We start from the raw sequence: 26,883 nt of genomic DNA on the forward strand, positions 1-26,883 counted from the left end.
ACTGCTAGGTTGGCAGGAGCAGGGACCGAGCAACAGGAGCTCACCCCATCGCGGGGATTCGAACTGCCGACCTTCTGATCGGCAAGTCCTAGGCTCTGTGGTTTAACCCACAGCGCCACCCATGTCCCTCATCCTCAGGATAGTTTCATGCATATATGGAGCCGATTGCTTTGACCGCCTTGATAAACAACTGCGAAACCTGCACTGGCTAGAACATCGGTTCACATTACAAACAGGAACAGTGGTATGAAACCATCACTGTCCCCACTGTTTAAACAATGTCAGCCCTAGTCAACCTGCCTCCAATTTTCTCATTGCTGTGCTGTGGTGTTCTTGGAGGCCACAGAGATTTTTCTACTAGTTTGCTTGCCTTTGATATCCATATAAATGGCAGGCTATTTTCAAGAGGGGATTTTCAAGTGGGTTCAGTATTGGACTTTTCTGGTACAATGCAGGAATTCATACCAAAACAACAGCAAACAGGATGAATAATTTTTGAAAGGGCAGCTGCTTCCCTCTTCCTGTTCTATTAAATTGAAAGAGGAAAATGTGTGAGGATGCCAAATCAAAATACTATATACCATTTGGTGCTGCTTGTGAGCCAGAACTGCTTCCTGATGACAGCAACAACAAAACCTTTTCTTAATGAAGCGCTCTTGAGGCTAGAAGTATTCCAGGCCCATCCCAAAACATATCAAAATAACATCCGCATTACCAAGTCTTTTCAAGTGAGGTGCTAAGAACTGTGGCAGTGCTGAAACAAGGCTTCTGTGATGCTTCCTTGCTGTCCCTTGTGCTTGCATATTGCTATCCCATATTTTTCTAGGTTTTCCGCCACCCCCGGGGCTCCTGCTTTCTGTAGTGCACATTTAAAATTCTCTCACATTCTATTTTTCCACGGTCGTAATTCCTCCTGTCTTTCTCATCCCTGCTTCACAGTCACCATCACAGCCCTCTTCAGAACCAACTTCCGCATGGATTTCCCCTTTGACCTGCAGGAGCTGCCAGCTTTTGCCGTAATAGGGTGAGCCCAAAGGGACATGGGTAATTGTGATGCAAAAGGATGCAAGGCGAGTGTTGCCCCCCCCCCCCCCCCGTTGAAAGCTCTCTGTATAAAGCAGAGTTGCTGCTTGCTTGGAGTTCCCTGGAGGATCCAGGTTAGACACAACAGCATTCAGCAAAAGGGGAAAAAACCTCATTGCAGTGCTTCGAGCAGCCATTGAATGATTCAGTTCAGAATAGAAACACTGTCATGCTTTTCTCATGAGAAATTATTTCTACAAGGTGGCCAGATGCAAAGGAAAAGAGCAGCGCCCCTGAATGGCACCTAGGCGGGCATTTTGTGGATGCGGCTTGCTGTCGCGAAGGGTTGAGAAAAGCTGGCAAAATTCCCGCTTGCACACAACTTTCAAAGGCACTCTGGGATTCTGCTTGCTCCTGGCCACCACAGCAAAGAATGGGTTTCGTTTTCTCCTCAATCAGCCTAGGAACTTGCTTTCGTTCACTTATCAGGGCTGGGTTGAGGAAAAGGGGCTTTTTATTTTTTTAAAAAAAGCCATTTAAAAACAAGTTCACCACTTGCAAATGGTGTTAGATGCTTGTTGAGCTGAAAGAAACAATCCCCTCCCCTCCATCTACCCCTTTTGTATCTCTTTCAAACCTCATTTGTCTCCCTTACAATCTTCCCCATGGACAAATGACAGGACTTGCCCAAGGGCTGTGGGGTGGGAATGGGGTTGTGGCATCCTGAGGTGGTAGAATAGCCTGTAATAAGGCAGGTAATGGCTCATATTTTTTAAGAGCTCTCCTGATTTTATTTTTATAATCCTTACTACAAATAGAAAATTAGGGGTGCACAAAGTGAGTCTGAGCTCACTGATGAGGCTTGGTATTTTTTTGATGTGTGTGTGTGTGTGAGAGAGAGAGATTTGTGTTTACATGGAGGAGCATTAAAAATACAGTGGTACCTCAGTTTAAGAACAGTCCTGTTTACGAACTATTCAGTTTACAAACTCCACAAAACCAGAAGTAGTGTCCTGGTTTGAGAACTTTACCTCGGTCTAAGAACGGAATCCGAATGGTGGAAGGGCACCGGCAGTGGGAGGCCTCATTAGGGAAAGCGCACCTTGGTTTAAGAACGGTTTATGTTTAAGAACGGACTTCCGGAACTGGTTAAGTTCATAAACCGAGGTACCACTGTAGGATTAACCAGCTGCAGCTTGAAGTGGACAAGACCCATCTCATTCTGCTGGATTTGTACAGACCAGGGTCTAGGGCAGCTGTTCTCAACCTGTGGGTCCCCAGATGTTGTTGGACTACCACTCCCATCATCCCTGAGCTCTGGCCTTGCTAGCTAGGGGTGATGGGAGTTGTAGTTCAACAACATCTGGGGACCCACAGGTTGAGAATGGCTGCTCTAGGGTTTGTTTGTTTGGTACCTCTGGATGTGAACAGGATCCATTCTGGAGCCCCGTTCGTATCCTGAGTAGAATGTAACATGCGTCTGCGCATGTGCAGGTCACGTTTCACTGCTTCTTTGATGTCATTTTGAGCGTCTGCGCATGCGCGAGCGACGAAACCCGGAAGTAATCTGTTCTGTTACTTCCGGGTCGCTGTGGAGCGTAACCTGAAAACGTTCTACCTGAAGCATATTTAGCCCGAGTTATGACTGTATATATTTTCTGGATATGCTGCTGTTAGGCAGCTGCAAGCAACTCCCTCGTCCGGTAGCCCAGGAATGTACAATGACAAGGAAAAGTTTCTTACCATCTGCTTTTTATTCAGAGAGGGGCTTTGGAACCCAGCCTCTTAGATAATGGCGTTGTCCCGAGTGAATCTCCACCCCTTCCTTCTTTCCCACTACCTCATGCATCATCCCTACAGGTGCTGACAAGCGCCCTCTGCTTTTGAGCTCTTTGCTCTCCTACTTTCAAGGCTTGCCGGGTTCTGGGAGAGGGGGGATCTGGAATGCTTTGTAAAGACACTGTGTTTGCCAGCTATCGCCCTCCTGGTGCTTCCTCCTCCTCCTCCTCTCCCATTATTTCCCAACTTTCCCCCTCATCAGCTTCTGAGCTGAGACTTCCCTCAAACCCCTGTTGTAATTCTGAACTGTCTTCCTCTTCTCTGGAAGGGTCAGGCTGGGGAGGGGGTCTCTACCATTCCTCCTCTGCCCAGTCCCTGACAGCTGCCTAAAGGTAAAGGGACCCCTGACCATTAGGTCCAGTTGTGTCCGACTCTGGGGTTGTGGCGCTCATCTCGCTTTATTGGCCAAGGGAGCCAGCATACAGCTTCCGGGTCCTGTGGCCAGCATGACTAAGCCGCTTCTGGCGAACCAGAGCAGCGCACGGAAACACCGTTTACCTTCCCGCCAGAGTTGTACCTATTTATCTACTTGCACTTTGACGTACTTTCAAACTGCTAGGTTGGCAGGAGCAGGGACCGAACAACGGGAGTTCACCCCATTGCGGGGATTCAAACCGCCAACCTTCTGATCGGCAAGTCCTAGGCTCTGTGGTTTAACCCACAGCGCCACCCGCATCCCAAACTTTTATGCTTATCCTTGCTTAAAGAATAAAGTTAGGCTTGGGGGAAGAGGGTCCTAGGGTTCATATGGGCCCCGAACATGATCCAATGGGCCTCTTCTTGTGTAAATCCATACAAAGACAATTTTCAAAAGTTGGCAATGCCCACATTTATTTTATTTTTTTAAAATTCCTTTGCTGTAGGATCTGCTCTGGGTTCCTTGGCGCGTTTTTTGTTTACTTCAACCGGCAGGTGGTTTTGTGTGTACGTCGACATACGGCTCTAAGTCAATTCCTAACCAAATAGTGAGTATGCTTTTATAGAGTTATTCTCCTCCTTTGCTCAAGAATAATGGCAGCAGGACCTACCCAGTCCCTGTACCAATGACCCTGCTCTAAAGCCCAGCCAGTAGGAGCCGCTGGGAAGTAAATCTTCAGCAGCAGCATCTGAAAAGACCCTGTGCTGCATTGATTTTTTTATAGGGAAGATTGGGATTTTCATTTTAACAGAAACTGTATTGGTCATGGCGCAGGAAACACTCTTAAATGTAGAAAGTAAACAATAGTCTTTCATGAGTGTTGCTTCTCTTTTGGAATAAGTTTAAGGGAGGCTGCCAACTTAAATACCACAATGCCTTCTTGCTTTGCAGAAAGCAGATATTGTTGAAGTCAGGCTAGAGACCCTGACAGAGTTCATTGGGCTTAGGCGAGGCGAGGGCAGAATTGCTCTCTGGTTCGATTTTGCAGCAGCTTTTCTGGGTTTTATGTATGTTGGCCTTTAACTTCTGTTTCTTTTCTATTCTAGCCGCCTTATATATCCAGGGGTTATAACCTTTGTGATAGCGTCCTTGACATTCCCCCCAGGCTTCGGGCAGTTTATGGCTGGAGAGGTGAGAATATTGCTATAGGCCCATCAATGCCTAAAGCCTATTTCACAGAATGAGGGGTACAGTTTTCTCAACCTAGAATTTGTCTGTGCCTCGTTTTCCAACAGCAGTAGCTTCCATCAGCTGCGGGGGGAAAACACTTCTCTACTGATTGTGCTGTCACTCCATTGGGGAGTGAACTAGCACCATTCCTCTCTGTTTCGTGTGCATGCTGAGAAGGAAAGTAGTAGTAATCCCTTCCTACCTTGCATTGACTAAGACAGGTTAGGGAACCTCAGGCCCGGGTGTCAAATGTGGCCCTCAGGGCCTATATGTCTGGCCCTCAAGTCACATCCCCTCCCCCACCTCCCACTGGCACAGTCCCTAGAGCACTTTGCTGTGGGTGAAATGTGCCCTTGCTGACGCATCTTGTGCATGGAAAGAAATCCATGTGGGATGTAGCTAGAAACCTGTGGTTATACCTTTTTTCAAAGAGGGCCAGATTTAATGAAGTGAACATGCGTGAGGGCCGACCAAAGTTGTTGTTGACCTTCTTTTAGGATTGAAGTTGTTGAGCTTTTTTTAGGATTTTACTCCGGGAGATAAACTGCCACAGGGGCCACATTAAACCGACCAGCCGGCCAGTTGTTTAGGCCCCCGGAACAGGCTTTGGACATGCCTGCCTTATAGGAAAGACAAGGTCCTCCATCTTCCTTTTACTCCAGAGGCGAATCTTCTTCAGGGCCAGATTCCCTCACAAGCCAGCCTCCCAAGGGCCACAAAGCAGCAGCGGCCAGGGCCGTGCAACAGACAGGATCTTTGTACAGTGGGATAGGTACAGCCACAGGTTTCTAGTGGTTCTGTGAACTATGATCTGCTCACAATTATATTGCAAAGTATGGGACCGTGTACACGTTACTGGCTTAAAGCGTAGCTACGTCATTCTTTTTGTCAATTCGAAGCTGGTTTGGGGGCAGTGTCATCAAAGTACAGTATTTCATAAGAAACAACAGGTAATACACAAAGTGTGCTGTGTGTACACCACTTCCCAAACCATTGGTGGGGGCACAGTGGGCGCAGAATTAGTGAGTGTACACAGCTTGGATTTCCTCCTTGCAAACCTTTTGGTTTCTGAACAATTGTAACCTCTTGGCTGCATGAAGAGGTATTTATAAGAACAAACTGGACGGGAGGATGTCGAAGATAGAATTGTTTCTGAAAGTGCAGAAAGAGCCTCTGCAGTTCACATCCAGATATAAGCAGGGCTTTGTGTATGCCATGATTTCATTGGAGTACAGAGACCTGCGGAGAGTGGTACTGGCGACAGAATCCAGCTTCCCCAGTCTCTCAGGTTTCATTAGGAAAGACAAAAACTCACGAGCCAATGCAGTATTTTCCTAGCACTTAATGGTTGCGAAGATGTGCTTGAAAGTGTGCAGGCAATTTCTCATGAAACCTCAGAGGCGAGACGAAGCAAAATAAGGCCAGGCAAGCCTATTTGTTCAATTTGTATAACTTATACAGATCACAAATATCAGTCCTTGCTGGATTTTGTTTTACCTCTTCACAAAGAGCCCCCCACCCCCCACCCCCGGTTTCTCAGCACCTAATACACACATTTCCAAACAGAATATTGTTCCCTTTGTGGCGAAAGCCTAGTCCCTCATTGCCATGTCTCTCCTTTCAGCTGATGCCCAGAGAAGCCATTAGCAGCCTCTTTGATAACTTCACCTGGGTAAAGCATACAGGGGACCCCCAGATCCTGGGGAGATCTGCCGTCTGGATCCATCCCAAAGTCAGTGTGTTTGTCATCATTCTTCTCTTCTTCGTCATGAAGGTAGGGAGCCCACCCGACTGCGCTGAATTTGGATCGTTTCCTCCTAGTCCCTTGCAGCTATTTCCCCTTAGCGGGAGCAGCGAGCTGCAAAGTCCTCAGAGAAACAGCTCATTATTTTCCAAGGCAATTGGTATGTTCTTTTGGACCAGGCCAACTGAAGAGGTTTTATTGGAGAGAGTTTAATGTAGTGGATGAGAAACCCTGATTCACCCCAGATCATGCAGGAGAACATTCAGGGATAATGGGGTTTTCTTTCACATCAGCCACTTAGTCTGGAATAGGGATAATGTCTCTTCACTTAGCTGGTATGGACAATCCAGATAGCGTCATTGTCAAATAATTGCATCCCAGTGTGTTCTGTGATATCCTTCTGCCTTCTTTTCCAGGCTCATTTTTTTTCATTTTAAAGTACAATTGCAGTGCTAGCCTTATCGAGTATAAGGCTTAAGGAACGCGGGTGGCGCTGTGGGCTAAAGTCTCAACGCCTAGGGCTTGCCGATCGAAAGGTCGGCGGTTCGAATCCCCGAGGCGGGGTGCGCTCCCGCTGCTCGGTCCCAGCGCCTGCCCACCTAGCAGTTCGAAAGCACCCCCGGGGGCAAGTAGATAAATAGGTACCGCTTACCAGCGGGAAGGTAAACGGCGTTCCGTGTGCGGCTCTGGCTCGCCAGAGCAGCGTTGTCACGCTGGCCACGTGACCCGGAAGTGTCCCCGGACAGCGCTGGCCCCCGGCCAATAGATGTGAGATGGGCGCACAAACCCCAGAGTCTGTCAAGACTGGCCCGCTCGGGCAGGGGTACCTTTACCTTTACCTTTAACTTACTCAATTAATATTTTATCATAGCCATTCAAAAGAAAGTGGGAAGCCACTAATTAAAGGATGCGGGAGCGTAGCTGAACATAACTTATTTCTGATTATACATAAGGAGAACTTACCCATATGGGATGGGGCATTCCGAGATTGTCATGGAGAATATATAAAAAAAAGGTAAAGGACCCCTGACAGTTAAGTCCAGTCACAAACAACTCTGGGGTTGCGGTGCTCATCTCGCTTTATTGCCGAGTGAGCCAACGTTTGTGCGCAGACAGTTTTTTCCAGGTCATGTGGCCAGCATGACTAAACTGCTTCTGGTGAAACCAGAGCAGCACACGGAAACGTTGTTTACCTTCCCGCCAGAGCTGTACCTATTTATCTACTTGCACTTTGACGTGCTTTTGAACCGCTAGGTTGGCAGGAGCAGGGACCGAGCAACAGGAGCTCGCCCCATTGCGGGGATTTGAACCGCTGACCTTTCCGATCGGCAAGCCAAGGCTCAGTGGTTTACACCACAGCGCCACCCGCATCCCCATGGAGAATATAGTCCAGTATAAAGTGCTGTGTATAATCACTAGGTTAATTCTGCTTCCATGTGGTTGTTGAAAAGCAATGCCTCAGGGGCACTAAGGGGCCCTGGTGTGGAAACAACCTGAATATAGTGTGTCCTTTATTCAATCTGTCCTGCAGCCAGAGTAGGGGAAGAAGATGGATGTGGTAGTTGGTGGGATGTGATCCTCCCTTTGGAATTGCATTAAAAGGTGCTATAGTGCCAATGAAATAAGTGGTTCAAATGCTCAGGGGAACTATACTTCCTCACCTATGGGACTGTGTTGACTGCACAAGCACACAAAACGCTATACCTCCAATAGTCTGGAAAATCAACCTTGAATCTGCTCATGGCTTGCAGCAGAATGCCAGTGATTAGGTTACTTAAGAGCTGCTCACCTGGCAGCAATGTTAAGTCTTCCTTGGAGCTGACATCTCTTTTATGTAGCACTGGGAGCCATAGACGATAAGCACCAGGGGACCCTGCTTTTACATGGCTGGCAATAGCCATGAAGGCAGATATTCTGCGTAGTGTTCACGGAGAGTGTTTCAGGTTTTATTTGCCTTACTGGAGATTTATCAGCTAGCTCACAAGAATCATAGACATGGTCCGTCACCTGATCTAACCTGCTGCTCAATGCGGGATGAAATTATACCATCCCTTCCAGTCTCTGCTAAAATATCTCTGAGAGAGCCTACTGCACCTCCTCCCAAGGCAATCATTCCACTGCTGATTCACTCTTGGTGCCATGCTGCTTCTCTTGATATTTAGCCAAATCCTGTCTCCCTGCGAGTTCCAGTCATGCAGGAAAAGTCTGCTCCATCTTCTGGGTGGCAGAAAATAGCCTCTTGTGCTATAGCAAGTACTGAAGTTGAAAGAGTCAAGCAATCTACACAATGAGCACCTATATAATTTTCCTACCTACACATATTAGGGAGGCTTACTGAATGAGACTGGCTTCATGCAGACTCAAAATTATTCCCTGCGCCACAAAGTTCTCCTCTATGAATTTTAATGGTGAATACTCTCCATTAGGTGCATTGCTTTTTGTACCATCAACTAGAAATCACTTTGCTAGCATTAACCTAAATATGTCTCTTGGGCTGCTTGCAATTCGGTGAAGTCCTCCCTCCTCCATAGCTTAATGAAAGTCCTATAGGAAAAAAATGTAGTTACATGTTTCCTACTTCTGAGCAGTGGAAAATTCCGGGGGCAGTGCTTATGGGGTTTTGTTTAGATGAGAGTGAGCGAGCACAGAACCCTTAGGGTGCCTTTGTAATATTTTATTTGTTTACAATTCCGCAACAAACAGAGTATAAGAGGGGGCAAAAAGAACTGCTACTGCAGGCAGCCAATGCATTAACAATGCCACAGACTCCCAGAAAGCAAGGTTCAAAGAACTGTAGGTATAAACTCTTGACTCTCTCCTCCCACGCCCCATCATCCTCTTTCCAAAATTGAGCCTCCTTTATTTCTTTCCCTGCACCTCTGCACCAGCCCCAGGGTGGATCTACACACGTTTGGGGTGGTGGAAGAAAACAGGTGTCAACATGTGATACTTCTGGCAAAAGAGACCAGCTCAATGTTCTCAAAACAGCTAAAAAATTAACAAGTTTATTCTTTGTGTGCTCATATAAACAGGTCTGCTTTTAAGGTGGCTGCTGTTTGCACAGAAGAACAAAATACCGGAATACCTATATGAACGTTTACTTCCTTTTTAACCAGACTGGACACTGAGACTGAGAAGGGACAGGGAAGGTGGTAGTGATGAGCCAGGTTGACCATCCCTGTCCTGGGCAGTCAGCCACCCTAGGGGACGCGGCTGGCTTGCTTGAACCGCCCTTGTGGCTTTTATGCTCCCCCAACTCCTTTGCTCCTTCCCCACGTCTGTCATCTTCTTGGTCCATTTCTGAGTAAGTTCAGTGGAGCTGTGAGAGATGCCCCACCAGTGCCATACACTAACTATTGCTGCCTGTCCCCTCTGTTCTAGTTCTGGATGTCTGTCGTTGCCACTACCATGCCGATACCTTGCGGAGGCTTCATGCCTGTGTTTGTGCTGGGTGAGTTTCTGTATTTTCCTCAGAGGGGAATTTTTCAGAGGCTGGGATTGTGAGAGAGGGGAGAACTGAACAAAGGTAGATCCACACCACATGTTTAAAGCACCTCTGACACACGTGACACCCCCCCCAAAAAAAGAATGCTTGGAACTGTTACGTACTGAAGTTCTCACCCTGGGCCAGCAGGGGGTTACTGTAGATAGTTTTCACTCAGGTTCACATATGCAAATAAGGGATTGAAAGTGACGTTCAGTGATTGGATAGTTACAGAAAATGGTTACTGTTGCGTTCTAGTGGAGCTCTATATAAGCAGGCTGGCTGAACCCTTCAGTTCTGTTCTGTTCTGGCCTGTGAATAAACAAGAGCTGTTTGAAGAATCGCTGTGTCGTCTGATATGTTCACCCACAACTTAACAGGAACTATAGTAGGTTAAAGGTGCTGGGAACTGTAGCTCTGTGAGGGGAAAACTATTCTTTAAAAGTGCTCTTGAAAGTGCTTTAAATGTATGGTGTTGATCTGCTCAGAGATGCAAATTGATGTTGGATGGTGCTTCTTTGAAATGATTGGGAGCCTGGTTCTCCTTCTGGTCCCCATTAGGGAATCCCTTGACATTTCAGCTCGTAGCCGGCTTCTCACTCCCGGCTCCTTCTCACTCTCTAGCCACTTCCTACAACTCACAAATGTCGGGCTGCACCACTCCTATTCATGTGGCTCCAACACAATACCTTCCTTCGATAAGAAAACTTACTAGTGGTCAGAATAGGAAAATAGAAACGAAAAGCTAGCTCTTCCTTTGAGCTGAAGTATAGACCTCTTGAGCCAAAGGAGCAGCAGTAAGCTTATTGTTCTTCCTCTGCAGACGTACAGTTTTAAAATTTAAAGTGTGGGTTAGTTTGCTCAAGCCCTGTGTGCATCTATTATATTACACAAGTATCAATTATGACGCCTGCTAGCAAATCCTGAGACAGAGTGGGAAATTCAACACAGGACTTAGAAGATCATTCTGTCAGCTTAAGTCTTTCAGCTTGCCAGATGGGATGATCTCTTTTCTTCTTCTTCTGGAGTATTAGAGAACCACCCTCTGGCTGTTCTGGGGGTTTCCCCAATACCCCAGGGCTAATTTGTGGTGGTGGTGGGGAGGCACAGAGGGAGGAGAAGGAGGGAAAAGCTCAATTGTGCTGATGGAAGATCTGCTGCTGCCTTCTACTAGTGGGACTCGTTAACTGCTCGATATTTTCTTGTACATTGTTAGCAGAACGCACTTAGACGCAGAACAGCTATGAAGGCAGGGAGGGGAAAGAATTTTTATTGATCTTGTATTAACCAGTGATCTCATGATGGCTTATAGGGGCTGCCTTTGGACGCCTGGTTGGTGAAATCATGGCCTGGTTTTTTCCTGATGGGATTGTCTTCGATGACATTGTTTACAAAATCTTACCTGGAGGTTATGCCGTGATTGGTAAGTCCACATCCCTTTTTCCTTAGGTTGAAATCTCAATCTAAGCTACGGGTGGTCCATATGCTGCTAACTTACCCGCTCTTTCTCCATGTCCTGTAATTGGGAAAAGGAGCCGCCGCTTTGACTGGTGCAGTGAGCCACACGGTGTCCACAGCAGTGATTTGCTTTGAGCTGACGGGTCAAATCTCCCACATCCTGCCCATGATGGTGGCCGTCATCCTTGCCAACATGGTGGCCCAGAGTTTGCAGCCTAGTCTCTACGACAGCATCATCCAAGTTAAGAAATTGCCCTATTTGCCGGACTTGGGATGGAATCAAATAAGGTATTATAATAATAAGAGGGGGATGAGAGGGAGGGAATGGAGTCAAATGATGAGAAGGGGGTGTGAATGAGTCCACCCAGTGGTGTAGCATGGGTTGCATGTTGCCCAGGGCAGCGCAGAGCAGGGGAGGAAAACGGACAGGAGTATTCATGCGCATTCAGCTACCTAACAGTGTCTGCATCACCCAGGAGATTGCAGCCGCAGTGATAAGAAGATTCGTTTATGTTGTCTGGAGACGTCACTTCCTGGTTTGCTGGAGAGGTTACTTCCTCCGTTTTCAACGGTGATGGAAGCACACAACTGTATTGAGGCAGTTCTGGGTGTTGAAATTTTGTGCCCGGGGCAACCACCCCTGTCTGAGCGCTTTCCCCTTTTTGCCCCACCCCTTTCCAAGGGAAATCCTGTTCTTTAGCAATAAAGGCAAAGGGATCCCTCACCATTAGGTCCAGTCGTGACCGACTCTGGGGTTGCGGCACTCATCTCGCTTTATTGGCCAAGGGAGCCGGCGTACAGCTTCCGGGTCATGTGGCCAGCATGACTAAGCCGCTTCTGGCGAACCAGAGCAGCGCACGGAAACGCAGGTTACCTTCCCGCCAGAGCGATACCTATGTATCTACTTGCACTTGATGTGCTTTTGAACTGCTAGGTTGGCAGGAGCAGGGACCAAGCAACGAGAGCTCACCCCGTCACGGGGATTCGAACCGCCGACCTTCTGATCGGCAAATCCGAGGCTCTGTGGTTTAACCCACAGCGCCACCTGTGTCCCTATTTAGCAATAACCCGCGTCGTCTATTTAGCAATAGAGCACACCAAGTGGTGTTCTGGGGAAAACTCAATTTGCTGTTTGCTCCGATTGAGTGCTAAAGAGTGGTGTTCCCTGGGGGAGAGCAGCAGGACAAGAGGAAGTATGGATAAGCCCACAGTCTATTTGCTGCCTCCATCTGAGGCGAACCTCTCTGCATTGCTTCCATTTCTCTATGACCTTAACTCATTTTCTTCCTGAAGCAAATAGCCTGCACCCAGGCTACCTCAAGGAATGCCCTTCTCCCATACTGGCTTTCCGGGGTTCTTCAGTCACCAGAAAGGGTCCTGCTCCAAGTGGCAGCAGCATTAAACTGGAGTGAGGCAGTGTTTTCTCAGAAGGGGGACCCCTCTTTGGGGAACTCCCTCCCTGGAGGTATTTGGCTAGCCTGCTTGATAGTCTGTTTCAAGAAGACTCCTATGTATCATTCTGGCAGACATTTGAAGTTATTTTAAGTGGAATTTCTCCTCCTATGGATTTTACTACCATTTTATCTCTCATAGTCATCTATCTATATTTTCATTGTCTGGATTTTACTACAATCTTATATGTAGCAGCTGCCCTGAGGATTCTTCAAGCAGAATACAGTTGCTGGTGGGTGGGTGGAGGGCTATTAACTAACTAGCTGAGAAATTAGTTAATTAAGCCACCACCTCTTTTTTCTTTAACTTACTCATTTTCTTCCCTTCGATTTTAACTTCCGCCCACTTAAGCAAATACAATATCTTTGTGGAGGATATTATGGTGTGCGACGTGAAATTCATCTCCTCCAACTGCAAATACCGGGACCTGCAGGACGCTCTTGAGCACACCACTGTCAAGACCTTTCCTCTTGTGGATTCACCAGGTGAGATGGGCAAGGAACCAGACCCACTGATGAATTCAGAGGTAGCGCACATCCGTCCCGCCCCCCCACCCCCCAAGTTTCCAAACACTTTGGTGCTCAGTAAACCCTAAGAACTGAATTCCTGGTCAGTTCCTTGGCATGATAACTTATTGTTGGTGGGCAGAGGACAACTCAGTAAGCACTAAAGCCAAACTATCTGCATGGTTTCATTCTCAGTTTTTGTTTAAACACAACTCCTGTTTTCATTGGATTATTATTTTTTGATCCCCTGTTAGTATTTTATTTATTTTGGGGGACATGGCCTGAAGAAGCCATGTGGTCTGATGAAATGAATTCTTGGTTCAAGCCTTCGTTTACCAATAAACATCTGTCTTGTCTCTTTACATGTGTTTCCTGTAGACAAATAATATCTAGTTTTTGTTAAAGTATGTGCTATTTTGTTTCTCTTTGCTTTTAATATTCAAACCATTTATGTTCCATGATAGTACTTTCAAATCCATCCTTTCTCCTTCTCTTTACTCTTCCCCTACCCTCCTCCTATATTCTAACTTTAACTTTTTAACCTCTTTGCTTTTATAACTTCTTCTCCTCTTATCCCTCCCTCCCTCCTTCTCCCTTCCTCCTTACTTCCTCCTTTCTCTGCCTATCTCCTCTCCTTCTGCACTTTCTTCTCTTTCACCCTCTTCCAGCTCTTCCTTTTGATGTTCTGCTAATTCTCCAAAGTCTTTTCTGTATTTCCTCATGAATGGTTTCCCAAGCTAGTCCTAGAGGGCCAAGACTTTCCCAAGTCTAGTTTGTAGGTTCTATGCCTCCAGGGTGAAACTGTCTTGAAAATAATCTACGTGTATTTCCTGGTCTTGAAACGGTAAAAATCCCACCAGAACTGGTCTTAGGTTTACTAAAAAAAATCCTGCCAGAACTCAGAACTGGGCTCAGGTCTACTAAAAAAAAAACAACCAACCCTGAACACCTGCCTAATAATAAGTCATGTGAATGCCTTTGTCACTTCTGATGCCTTGTACAATTCTGTGAGTTATGACTGGTGGAGAGGGTTGAGGAATCTGCCCAGAGAACTTGGCAGGAGAAGAGGGAAACTGCAACAGAAGGCATGAACAGCAGGAATTGGCCACCAACCACTTGGCTTGATGGACCGGTGCTTTCTGTGGGAGAGGAGGCTTCAACAGGCTGGTGTCAGATACAGAGTGGGCTCAACTGCTGCTGCTCTGTGTGAAAACCTCATACTGTTTGTGAAGAGGGAGGAAGCACAGGAGAAAGACGAGTATATTTCTAGAGGAACAGCAGTGTGGTTAGGCATGTGTTTGAGAGCTAGGATGAGAGCCAGAAGCAGGTTGTTTGGCTGCAACGAGCTCTGACTAAGAAAACCAGGACCTTGCAGAATTTGCCAAGTGGAAAATTATACCACCACATACTGGCTTCGGGCCAAAGATTTAAATAACCTTGGGTGCCACCTTTTCCTATCCAAAACGGCTTTGATTCTGTCAGGTCTCTAGGACAGTGTTTCCCGAACGTTCTACCTTCAGAGAACACTTTCTGCATCCAAGGGACTCCAGAAGTTTGCAGAGAGGATTCTGGGGCATGTTCTATGCAATACAGTTGCGTTCTTTTGCAGGAAACTGGCCAGAGCCCTGTTGAGTCTTAGCTTTTACCCCACATGAATGGAGAATGGGTCCGAGAGGCCTAGAATGCAACTAACACTTCTCTGACACCACATATTGCAAAGGATGAAACCTAATAAAGATAGGGAAGTTGTCTTTTATGAAAACATGTTTATTATTCCTGGTTTTCTCATTGAGAAGACAAATATAAGCTTCCAAGAGACACTAGAGCTCCTCTGAACACAGTTTTCTTTTTTCAAAAAGACTAGTGCTCCAGAACTTGCGGAGATGGTCACCCTCCTTGAAGTGGCATTCCTATGAAGTGGCATTCCTAGAGATACTAAGTGGACACTTCTCTGCCTTTGAGCCTACATAGAACTGGCCTGTTGTGTAGGGTGGGTGGGTGGGGACTAGGGTATGATCCAGCCTTCAGAGCAGTAGCAGCCAACATTGAACTCTCCCCATGTTTGACTAAAGTTTTCACTATCCCTAGTTGTACTTGGTGGGGCTGATGAGACTGGCAGTTTGACCATGCTGGCAATCTCTGCTTCAGTGGCACCTTGTTTGCTGCACGACTAGAGCCTGGTTCTTGGTCTTTCTAGACAAAATGCATGTCAGGACCCATGGGTCATTCTAGAGAGACCTAGTATTCCTCATATGGGTTTGATGGCAGCGGCGGAGGAAACCACTCGGGAGCCTGGGGTGGTGTGAGCCGCCCATAGGAATGGGGCGCACCACGGGGCTTCCAGTCTGCCTGGCTCCTCCCACTCAGCTGCCCTAAAGCTGGGAGGGGGGAGCCAGCGGGCAGACCATTTGGGCAGCATGGAGCCTGCACGCCCCAAACCACCACATCTCTCCCAGGAGAAATGAGTGGCTTGGGCACGCTGCAGCCCCGCAGTGAGCGCCGCCCGGCATTTTGTTACCTGCCTCAGTGGTGACACCCAGGGCGGTCCTCACCCACCTTCCTCCGCCCCTGTTTGACGGTCCAGTTGACTCAGCAGCCCACTTGGGGCCTTCCTCTTTTGATAATCCCTGTGGTTTAGACAACTAGCTGCCAGGCCACATGTTTGCTGGGCTGGATCTGTACTGATTAAAAAAAAAAGCTATAGAAAAAAGCTATAAAAGCTCTCAATGCAAAATTCCATTGGTGACGGATCACTGCTCTACAGAGCCATCTGGTGTACATGTTTATAACATAGTTATAATGATATAATTGACAAGTGTAGCTGAGTCGGAACTTTCTACCATATGTGGATATGTAGGAAAATACAGGAATTCTGGGAGAGTATCCATGCAGAACTGCAAAAAATGCTAAAGATCTCTTTCAATAAAAAAACCAGAGGCCTACCTCCTGGGAATAACAGATTTGGATATTCCGCAAAAGAGGAAGGGTATCTTTTTATATGCGACGGCGGCAGCAAGAGTTCTGATTGTGGCAAAATGGAAGAGTAATAAAATCTAAAAAGATTGGATCCAAAAGCTGACAGAATATGCCGAATTAGATGATCTATCAGAAAAATATAAAGAATAAATCAAAACAGGAATTTGTTTCAAAATGGTAGGTTTTCAAAGAATATTTGAAAAATAAATATAGTAGTGTAAATTCTGTTGCAAGGTAGATATAAGAAATTAGATATATTAAGAAAAAGTTCAGTTATAATAAAAGTGTGTATTGGCAATAAGTAATATGAAATCGAAATATGGAATAGATGGGAGGTTGGGTCCTTAGTGTTAAGACCAATATATGTTTTATTGTTTGTTAAGAAAATTATGTGTCTATGGTTATTCTTGTGTGTAATTTGGTATTTGTGTTTTTTCTTTTTTTCTTGCTGTATCAATAAAAAATAAAAAATAAAAAAGACAAGTGTAGCCGAGTCCCTGGGAAAAGGGAAGAAAGCCCTACTTGGCCTTACTTGCTTTCGTTCTTTCCCTCTCCTCCTGTAGAGTCCATGATCCTGCTGGGCTCTGTGGAGCGGCCAGAGCTGCAGGCCCTTTTGCTCAGGCACCTCAGCACTGAGCGCCGCCTGCGCCTGGCCAGGGAAACACAGCAGCAGAAACTGGCCGAGCCACCGTATGACGGGCACAGGTGGAAGCACGAATCCTTTGCTTTTGTGGATGAGGATGAGGATGAAGAAGAGAAGCCCGAGGTAGTGAAGGAAAAGGTGAGGAACAGAGCCCAAGAGGAGGAGAGGAGAGGAGGAAAGAAGGAGCAGGAGTGGGAAGAAGGAAGGGGGGAGAAAACAAGAGTAGCATTGTTATAAGAAGATGAGATTTGGACCTGGAAGTCTTTGGTTAAAATCTCACCTGTTGAGAATTCACTCATTCAACATCTGTCCTAGTTTGTAATGTATGTTTGGAGAGATTAATGCAGAGATTGCTGCAATAATGTAGCCAAAGAATATTTGGGAAAGTTGCAAAATAGATGAAAAATATTTAAAGTTAAATCCTGGTCCTTGTTTTGCTCACCTTTCCCCTACAGCTTCCACAACAGCCTGCTTTCATCGGCAGTTTCTCAGAACCACCCAATGGCCCAGTGGCTCCTCACAAGCCGTTGCCAGAGTCACCAACCCCTCAGGAAACTCCAGGTACAGAAATACATACCCTCTTGTCTTGGGGTGGGACAGAAGAGTGTAAGAGGAGTGTGCTGGATGAGGCCAGTGGCGCATCTGGTCCAGCATCCTATTCTCACAGGGACCAACCAGATAGCTATGGGAAACCAAGCAAGCCAGACCCAAGCAGAATAGCATTCTCCCCTTCTGTGGTTTTCAGCAACTGGTATTGCTCCATGACTTTGTCTACCGTATTTTTCGCTCTATAGGGCGCACCTGACCATAGGGTGCACCTAGTTTTTAGAGGGGGAAATCAAGGGGAAGAAAATGATTTCCCCCCCACCCCCATCTCTGGGAGCAGTGGACAGGCTGCACGCAGCCTGTGCACTTCTCCCAGACCTCCCTGCTATTGTGGGAGGTGGGTGAATTCCCCCATCTCCCGCAAAAACCCACAGGAGGGAGAAGGGACTGACTCGGCCAGTCAGTCCCTTCTCCCTCCTTGGGGAAAAGCCCCCAAGAGCGGCGCGCTCCTTAAAGGCTGCACGGCTCCTGTGGGCTTTTTCAGGAGGTGGGGGAATTCCCCCATCTCCCCCAAAAGCCCACAGGAGCCGCGCACCCTTTAAAGAGTGTGCGGCTCCTGCGGGCTTTTCGACCGAGCTTGTGGGGCTGGCGGGGGGGGGGAGTGCTGCTTTCCCCCACCGCCAGCCTCAAAGACCAGACTCTCCTGGCTTCAGCGAAAACAACGTGAAGCCTCCGGAGCGCAGGCTTCGGAGGCTTCGCGTTGCTATCGCTGAAGCCAGGGAGCCTGCATTCGCTCCATAGGACGCACACACATTTCCCCTTCATTTTTGGAGGGGAAAAAGTGCGTCCTATAGAGCGAAAAATACGGTAATCTTCTTTTAAAGCCATCAAAGCTGGTGGCCATCCCAGTCAGCACTTGGAAGCTTGACTGCCCTTGCTCGTCTGTTCTGTGGGAAATGGGAGGGGAATAGAGACCGCAAGTATGATGCTACAGAGTGGATCATGAGTCCCGTCATCTTCTCATCTTTGCTCACTTGGAGGAAAACAGGAGCGAAGATACAGGAAGCCCCATACTTTGGTCACCTCTCCTGCCAAGGCTTCCCTTCATGCTGCTACATGATTTCTGTTGTTTCACAAATTCAGTCATGTTGCTTCCTATCCTCTTTCTTTGATAATCCCTGTGGTTTAGACAACTAGCTGCCAGGCCACATGTTTGCTGGGCTGGATCTGTACTGATAAAAACACACACGCTATAGGGGGGGGGGAATGGTATAAAAGCTCTCAATGCAAAATTCCTTTGGTAACGGATCACTGCTCTACAGAGCCATCTGGTGTATATGTTTATAACATAGTTATAATGATATAATTGACAAGTGTAGCTGAGTCCCTGGGAAAAGGGAAGAAAGCCCTACTTGGCCTTACCCCCTTTCTTAGCTGAGGTGTTCTGGAAATTCCATCCCAGTTTCTGGTCCCGTCATCGCCCTGAATAAATCCCTGGCTGTGCCTCATCATTTGCCCTTCAAAACTCATGCCTTCCAGCAATTTCTTTTCCCATCCCACGTGATCACGTATACTGGTTTACTGCTTGATGCCTGAAGCACCAGGTGGTCGCTTGCATGTGTGGATAAGCCGCCATAGATGAAGCATCGCAAAGCGCATTTATGCGACCGCACATCAACTCCAAGCACAACGCTTTTCACAAATTCAGTTTTGTGAGCCACCAGGTGTTGAATCATCAAGGGATGTTCACCTTTGGGCGAACAAGCCTTTATTGTCCTACTGTAGGGAAGATCTGACAGAAACAAAAGAGAATTGGCCAAGCTGTCTCCAGTTAGCGTTCAGTAACTGTGTACATTTGTTTGTTGGTCTAGATCAGGGGTAGGCAACCTAAGGGCCGTGGGCCGGATGCGGCCCAATTGCCTTCTGAATCCGGCCCACAGACGGTCTGTGAATCAGTGTGTTTTTACATGAGTAGAATGTGTCCTTTTAAAATGCATCTCTGGGTTATTTGTGGGGCATAGGAATTCGTTCATATTTCCCCCCAAAATATTGTCTGGCCCACCACATGGTCTGAGGGACGGCTGAAAAAGGTTGCTGACCCCTGGTCTAGATTATAGAGTAGGTGGGGAGACCACACATTCCTTCCTCTGGTCTTACTTCCCACAGGACGGAGATTCTGGCGCTTGAGGAGACTGATGCGGTACCTCATGTGCCTATACCACCCTCCACATCAGCAAGAGATGGCTGAGCAGGTGAGGAGGCCTTTGTGCCTGACTGGAAAGCAGGGGCTGCTGGCTTCTAAGACAGGAGCATTTGTTGGGTTGAAAATGGAGAAGTAAAGTAATGTAATGTAATGAGAGAGATGACACCTCAAAATGACGAACTGGTTGGTCCAGGAGTGTAACCAAAATGGCAGTGGGCGGGGGAGCCTTTTAAAACATTTGATTGGCATAAAACTGCCTTTTGGTCCCTATTGTGTTTCTTGTGTTTTGCTTTTGTACTATTGGATTGCGGACAGTTTCACCTCACAGGTATATAATTTACATTTTGGGCTTTATAACCGCAGCCGTCCGTCTATGTTGGGGCCTTTGTGCTGTTATATCCAGGTGGGTGGAATGGGCACTATTTGTTTGTTATTTCATAAAATAAAAAAGAAAGTAACAATAAAACGATCAGTAAAAACATTGAAAACATTTTTTTTTTTAAAATCCTTGATGACCTAAAACCGGATTAAAACTCACATCAACATTCTACATATTTGTACTGTGTAAAGAAAATGAATAAAAATAAGAAAACCCTGAGGCTTATTAAGGAAGATACTGCATTTCTCCTATCCTGAGAATCTGATGTGTATTCAATACTTGATCTAATCTTGGGATTTATTTTCTGTTCCCACCAGGAGTCCCCAGAGTTTGAAGACCCAATGAAGCCAGAAGAGGTATGTTTAGAAGCATAAGAGAGGGGCAGAGGGGTGGGGAAAACTGACCAGGCTGCCATCCCCATGTCAGGAGATGCCATGGACCAGTCATGGGATTGCTTTGGAAAGAAATCGCAAGATTTGCCCCCTTTCTCAGTTGGCAAGAAGTTGGGGGTTTTGTGCTTTACATAGCAATGAACAGTAAGCAGCTCCCTGTCCCAGGTAGCTTACAATCTAAAATTTAACCTAGAGGGAGGAAGATGGAGGAAAAAGAAGGAGGACACATATATGCATTCAGGTCAGCTACACATATTGAAGCTTCTGCTCTGCCTCTAAAGCAGAATGCTTTGAGGCGGGAAATGTGTTTTAAAGGCAAACTGCGTAAATGATGGAAAACACTAAAATGGCAACGTTAACTGAAAGACTTTGAGATAAGGCCAACAGAGACTTTAAGAAAAATTGGGAACCATTTATGCTACACCTACGGAAACAATGTGGTGAAATGGACTCACTAGTAGCTTTTGATTAAACACTTACAATTACCAAAATAGATACAGAAAATATAACAACAACAACAATTTATTATTTATACCCCGCCCATCTGGCTGGGTTTCCCCAGCCACTGTGGGCGGCTTCCAACAAAACACTAAAATACAATGACCTATTAAACATTAAAAGCTTCCCTAATAACAATGATGTTAAAATATCAAGAGGACAATAATAACTATTTTAAAGACTTTAAAAGTTAGAATACCAAACAAGCAGGAGAAATTAATATGTAAGAAACAAACAAACAAACAGAAGAGGGAGTTGAGGGAAGTCACGAGGGGTGGGGGAGATTTGGGAATAGCATTTTTCTTTTCTGTTATGTGAATGTTACATTGATGATAAAATTATGTAACATTTAATAAAAAATATTAAAAATAAAATAAAAAGGTAAATTGCGTATGCAGCCCTAGATGTGAACTAAGAGAACTGTCTCAGATATTTTTGGGTGAGTGGATTCTAAGAGAGATTGTCAGCAAGGTTTAGGGAGACAGATCCTTTCAAAATTAATTTGCAAAAAAGGAAATGAAACTATTTTAATCTGTGTTGCTTCTTGTACCCCATCAGTCCCACATAGCCATGAACAGGATTGCAGCCTAGAACATTAACTCTTTGTTAGTGTGCCAATAATGTCCTAAGAGAAGGGTCTATAACAAATCAAACCAAATCTTTATTATGGTCCTAGACCAGCTTAGGGGCTATAACTTCTCTCATTATTTGCCGAAGTGGCATATTGGTGAGGACACAAGGTCTAAATTCCTACTTTAATTTCTAGTCTGACCCAGAACAAACTTGAGCTGTGTACACACTATACCTTCAAAGAACATTTCCCCCCTCAAAAGAATTCTGGTGGGAACTGTAGTCTATCCCTCATAGAGCTGCAATTCCCAGTAATCCATAACAAATTGCAGTGCTCAGAATTCAAGGCAGGAAGAGTGCTTCAGATATGAAACTTACTAGTTTAAGTGAAGACTTTCTTAAGGCAAATCTTTAAAAATGTAGTATAAGCACCGACAACTGGGAAACATTGGCCTGAGAGCGCTCCAACTGGAGAACAGCCTTTACCAAAGGTGTCATGGGCTTTGAAGACACTCGAACTCAGGACAAAAGGGATAAAGCTTGCTAAGAGGAAGGCACGCTGGGCAAACCCTCACCATGATCAACTCCTGCCCGGAAACCTATGTCCCCACTGTGGAAGGACGTGTGGATCCAAAATTGGCCTCCACAGTCACTTATGGACTCACTGTTAAGACCGTGTTTATGGAAGGCAATTTTACTCGGCTATGAGTGATCTCCAAAGAAGAATTAGTTTCAGTAAGGGATGAGGAATTATGAGTTAAACCCATAGACTTTATGGAAATGGTCGGCTGGGAAGAGGGGAAGTTGTTTTAACAAGGAGTTCCAAGCACAACAGACAACAAGGGTGAAAGGGGGAGGAGAGACTTGCAAGGAAGACAGGAAATAAGGAGACCTTAATCCCGGTTAGAAATGACTTCAGGCAGGCTTCCAGGGCACTAAGTGCAGGAAAAGTTGATTAAGGAACCTGCCTGAAATGGCCCAAGGAAGGTAGAACATATATGGTCTACGGGATATGGGTGGCGGGAGCAGCAGCAGTCTGGGAAAAGATAGGAGTGCAACCTCTGTGTGTGAATGCATTTTTCCTGTGTCAGATAGAAGCTTGGGAGCAGGAGGAGCTAGAGAAAAATGTGTGCTTCAACAGCTGCCGCATAGACCCCTCACCCTTTCAGCTGGTGGAGAGGACATCCCTGCACAAGGTGAGTGTCGCTGCCCTGTCCCTTTCCGTCTTCCACCGCCATCTTTGGCTAGCCCCCACAGTCCCCAGCCCTCCTCTTGCTTTCCAATCTTGTCTACTGTTTTTTAACGACTCTTGGTCAAAACTGTATTTCATAATCACTTTTTCACATATGCAAGAGACAAACAGCCAAAGACAGAACTCTCAGACCTTCCTGTTGTAGGGCCTATGCCATGATTTTACAGACACAAAGCCATGCCTCATCAGTTATCCTCCCTCTCCACCTCCCCTGGAATGCACAGCCATTCCTGGACAACTTGTCATTCCCAAGTGGAGCACAGCCATCATCAACCATCTACTGTGAGCTGCCAGGTATTTGAGAACTTTAGGGTTATTTTTAGTTTCAGGTGAGCTCCATAGACAAGAGGTTCGTTCAGTGCTGTTTTTCTAGAAAAATAGGTGCCGGAACTCACCATGAACGCCTCTCTCTTTCTCATAGAATGGCAATTGCACCCACTTGAGAGTTCCAATGAGTTCCACCTGGAAAAAGCCCTGGGTTTGTTGAAACTTTGGTGGGTCACCCAACTTGTGTGGTGCCATTTGTCTGCTTGCCTGGACTTGTGGGGGAGGTGGGGCAGACACAAAAGGTTCTCAAGCCCCCGACAAGCCAACACCTGGCAGTGACCTGGTGTCAGGGAACTGACATCGGAGGAAAGGGAAGTGGTAAGGCTCCCAGAGACTGGGAGAGAGTCAACAGCCAAAGCAGGGACCAGCAGGGGGAGCGCCGGGTCTCTGGAGGAGGGTCTCAGTAATGCTGAGAGCGACGCAGCAGCCCAGGCAGGAAGCAGCAGGGGAGAGAAAGGGGTGAGAGACACTTCGAGCGAAAATAGCGGGGAAGTGTCAGAAGCAGCGGCAGGGAGACCCATGCTGCGCCGGAAGCTGCCACGTCGTGAGTCCAGGAGACGCGTTTCCGTTAAGGAACTTCTTTGCTGGAAGCGCTTCCGCAGACAGCCACTGTCAGACTCTACTAGTGACTAGAGCAGACATGTCTGAGGAGCTCTGTCACACACAGAGGTTTGTGGGGTCGCACAAACTCTGAAGGGGCACAATTTTAAGCACAAGCAGCTAACCATCCCCTGACAGCAGTCTGACAGTCTCTGTACGCTGCCTGTGCAGGAGAAAGCATCATGAGCAACCCAGTCGGAACCGGAGACGCAGGGGTTGGAGCTGGTCCAAGCTTGGAGGAAAGGTATCAAGCTCTGGAAGTCCAACTGACGCTGCAGACGGCGAGGCTCGAGGAGAGAAGGGCTCAGGATGCTGACAAAAAGGGGAGAACCACTCAGTTCCCCAGAAAGGTACCAGGATTGGTGCAGAAGTTTGGGGGGGACCCCAAGGATTACCATGCCTTTAGGACTGAGATGCAATATGCCCTGAATGTGCAGTTTGATGAGTTCCCTGATGAGGAATCGCGAGTTGCGTTCGTAATTGGGCATCTTGAGAAGGGGGCGCGGGACTGGGTTCGACCCCTGATGGCAACGCACAACGATATCCTAAAGGACACTATGAAATTTTTTCGTGCAATGGATATCATGTTTTCCAGCGATATTGAGGAAGGGTTGGTACGCAGACAGCTAATGGCTTGCAAGCAGGGAAGCAGATCTGTCCGTGAGTACTGGACTGAATTTACCATGCTGATTCACAGATTGGGGTGGGATTTATCGGCGGCACCCATTCAGATGCTATTTGAAGAAGGTCTTTCTTCAGCTGTGAAAGACGAGCTGGCCAGGAGCCCCAGGGCGGGGTCTATGGATCAGCTGACCAAATCTGCGCTGACCATTGGAGCGCGCCAGGAGGCAAGAGCCTTGGAGAGGCGGGAAGGGAGAGGGGAACGTTGGAAGGAGTTACGCATTCCAGACATTCCTGAGCCAGCTTTCCCGCCGGCAGAGCCGATGGAAATCGGAACAGCCCGCGCGCGCGCAGTTTCAAAGCCCAGTGAGGGGGCGAAGAAGGAGGGAAAGGGAGCCCGGAAATGCTATCTCTGCCAACAGCCAGGCCACTTTGCCAGAGTCTGCCCCCAGAGGAAGGAATGGCAAGGGATGGTGGGAGCTGTTGAGGGGGAAGAGCAGGGAGAAACGGAGCAGGTAAAAGCCAACGCCTGGTTGCCAGCAGGGCACTGCAGCCGGGCCAAAGAGCAGTGAAAGTGCCCCTTCCCCAAGTGCCAGTGCCAGAAGCTCCTCGACCTGCTCTAGTGATTGAAGTGTCGCTAGAGCTGCAAAATGGACACCCCCTAAAAATAAAGGCGCTGTTGGACTCAGGCAGCTCCTGCAATTTCATGAGCAAGGAGTTTGCTGCTGAACACCAGATACAGACTATCCCTTTAAGCAACCCCCTGCAGGTGACCACGATTGATGGCAGGGAACTGTTGGGAGGAGGCGTCAGCTTGCAGACCGTCCCAATGATAATGAGGGTGGCAAGGCACACAGAACTGATAGCGTTTAATGTGGCCACCTTGGGAGGCGCTCCCATTATTTTGGGAATGAGCTGGCTAGCCCTACATGATCCGCTGGTGGGCTGGCATCAAAGAGTGGTTTCCTTCGGTTCCGCACACTGCTTAGAACACTGCAGGGCGGAAAAGGGGTCAGCAGGGGCCCAAGCCACCCTAGCAGGGACGGAAGTGATGGAGAAGGGGAAGGTGCCACCACAGTATGCTGATCTCAGCGACGTGTTCAGCGAGAAGGAAGCGGACCAACTACCCCCGCATAGGCCCTTTGATTGCCAGATCAATTTACTCCCTGGAGCACAGCTTCCTGTAGGCAAGTTGTATGCCATGTCAGACAGGGAGATGCAGGAGTTGCGAGCGTTCATTGACAAGAACCTGAAAAGAGGCTTCATCAGAGAGTCCAAGGCAGCGGGGGGTAGCCCAGTGTTTTTTGTGGATAAAAAAAACACGGACAAGCCGAGGCTGGTATGTGACTTTCGGGCCCTAAATGCAGTGTCAGAGCCGGCGGCTTTTCCTATGCCCAGGATTGATGATATTTTGACCAGGGTGCGAAAAGGAAAGATTTTTACAAAGCTGGACCTAAGGGGGGCGTACAACCTGATACGTATAAGGAAAGGGGATGAATGGAAGACCACCATGTTCACCCCTTTGGGGGCATTTGAATATCTCGTTATGCCTTTTGGATTACAAACAGGCTCCGCGTGTTTTCAAGCCTTTATGAACCATGTACTGGGGCCTTTGCTCTACAAGAATTGCGTGGCCTTCTTAGATGACGTGTTGGTGTATTCGGAGAATGAGGAGCAACATGTGAGAGACGTCAGAGAAGTGTTGAGCAGGCTGCAAGCCAACAGACTGTGGGTGAAACTGGAAAAGTGTCAGTTTCATACCAAGGAGGTGGAATTCCTGGGGTACCGCTTGTCAGACAAGGGGTTGGCCATGGACCCCGGCAAGGTTCAAGCGGTGCTGGAATGGAAAACACCCAAGACCAAGAAGGATGTGCAGAGGTTCCTAGGGTTTGGAAACTTTTATCGTAAGTTCATCCGAAACTTCGCCCACCTGACGGCGCCCATCACGGACTGTCTCAGCAGCAAAAAGAAGTTTGTTTGGACGGGGGAGGCGGAGCGAGCGTTTGAGGAACTGAAAAGGGCCTTCGCCTCTGACGAACAACTTCTACATGTGGATTTACAAAAAAAGCTGAGGGTCAAAACAGACGCTTCGGACAGAGCCATAGGGGCGGTGCTGCTTCTGCAGCCGGGGAAGGAGGGGTCAGAGTGGCAACCGTGTGCCTTCTTTTCGCGAAAGCTGAACAAATCTGAGAGAAACTACACGGTGTACGACCGGGAACTTCTTGCGATTTATGAGGCCTTCCGGAGATGGAGGCATCTACTAATTGGTGCACAACAGAAGGTGCAAGTGTGCACGGACCATAAGAATCTAGAGTATTGGAGAACTGCGCGAGTGCTCAACCAAAGGCAGTTGAGATGGGCCCAGGAGTTCTCCAAATTTAACTTTGAGATTTGTTACGTACCAGGCCCGGAGAACGTTAGGGCGGACGCTCTCTCACGCAAACCTGAATATTTGGAGGGAGAGGGTGCACCCGAAGAGACCCATGTTATTCCCGAGGACCGCTGGGTGTGTGGGGCGGCTTTGGTGGGGCAAAGGGAACTGGTAGAGGGAACGGTGCAGGATGAATACGCCCAGGACAAACTCAGGGGTCTCAGGAGGGAGGGAGACAAACCCGGGGGTTTTGAGGAGAGAAACGGGGCGTTGTACTACAAGGGAGCGTTATACATACCTGAAGGGGAATTGAGGGAAAAGGTACTCAAGCAACTGCACGATAGCCCCACAGCAGGGCATTTTGGGCAACACAAAACCATGTGGCTGGTTACCAGGGAATTCTGGTGGCCC

The 26,883-nt window shown here is 47.4% G+C and overlaps 1 protein-coding gene across 3 annotated transcripts in view; it reads left to right on the plus strand.

Moving 5' to 3' along the window:
* Positions 1 to 26,883, plus strand: part of CLCN1 (chloride voltage-gated channel 1) — a 111,482-nt gene that overhangs the window by 72,632 nt on the left and 11,967 nt on the right. For all 3 annotated transcript variants that reach the window (XM_082204650.1, XM_082204649.1, XM_082204648.1), the window contains exons 9-21: positions 940 to 1,024; positions 3,726 to 3,827; positions 4,327 to 4,411; positions 6,075 to 6,224; positions 9,576 to 9,645; positions 10,991 to 11,101; positions 11,211 to 11,424; positions 12,940 to 13,073; positions 16,634 to 16,851; positions 17,169 to 17,274; positions 19,426 to 19,511; positions 20,159 to 20,197; positions 22,393 to 22,497. In XM_082204650.1, the coding sequence (XP_082060776.1) occupies positions 940 to 1,024; positions 3,726 to 3,827; positions 4,327 to 4,411; positions 6,075 to 6,224; positions 9,576 to 9,645; positions 10,991 to 11,101; positions 11,211 to 11,424; positions 12,940 to 13,073; positions 16,634 to 16,851; positions 17,169 to 17,274; positions 19,426 to 19,511; positions 20,159 to 20,197; positions 22,393 to 22,497 (1,505 nt within the window). The remainder of the gene's footprint in view (positions 1 to 939; positions 1,025 to 3,725; positions 3,828 to 4,326; positions 4,412 to 6,074; positions 6,225 to 9,575; positions 9,646 to 10,990; positions 11,102 to 11,210; positions 11,425 to 12,939; positions 13,074 to 16,633; positions 16,852 to 17,168; positions 17,275 to 19,425; positions 19,512 to 20,158; positions 20,198 to 22,392; positions 22,498 to 26,883) is intronic.

Source organism: Podarcis vaucheri (genome assembly GCF_965113315.1).
Source record: "Podarcis vaucheri genome assembly, chromosome: 17".
Classification (NCBI taxonomy): domain Eukaryota; kingdom Metazoa; phylum Chordata; class Lepidosauria; order Squamata; family Lacertidae; genus Podarcis; species Podarcis vaucheri.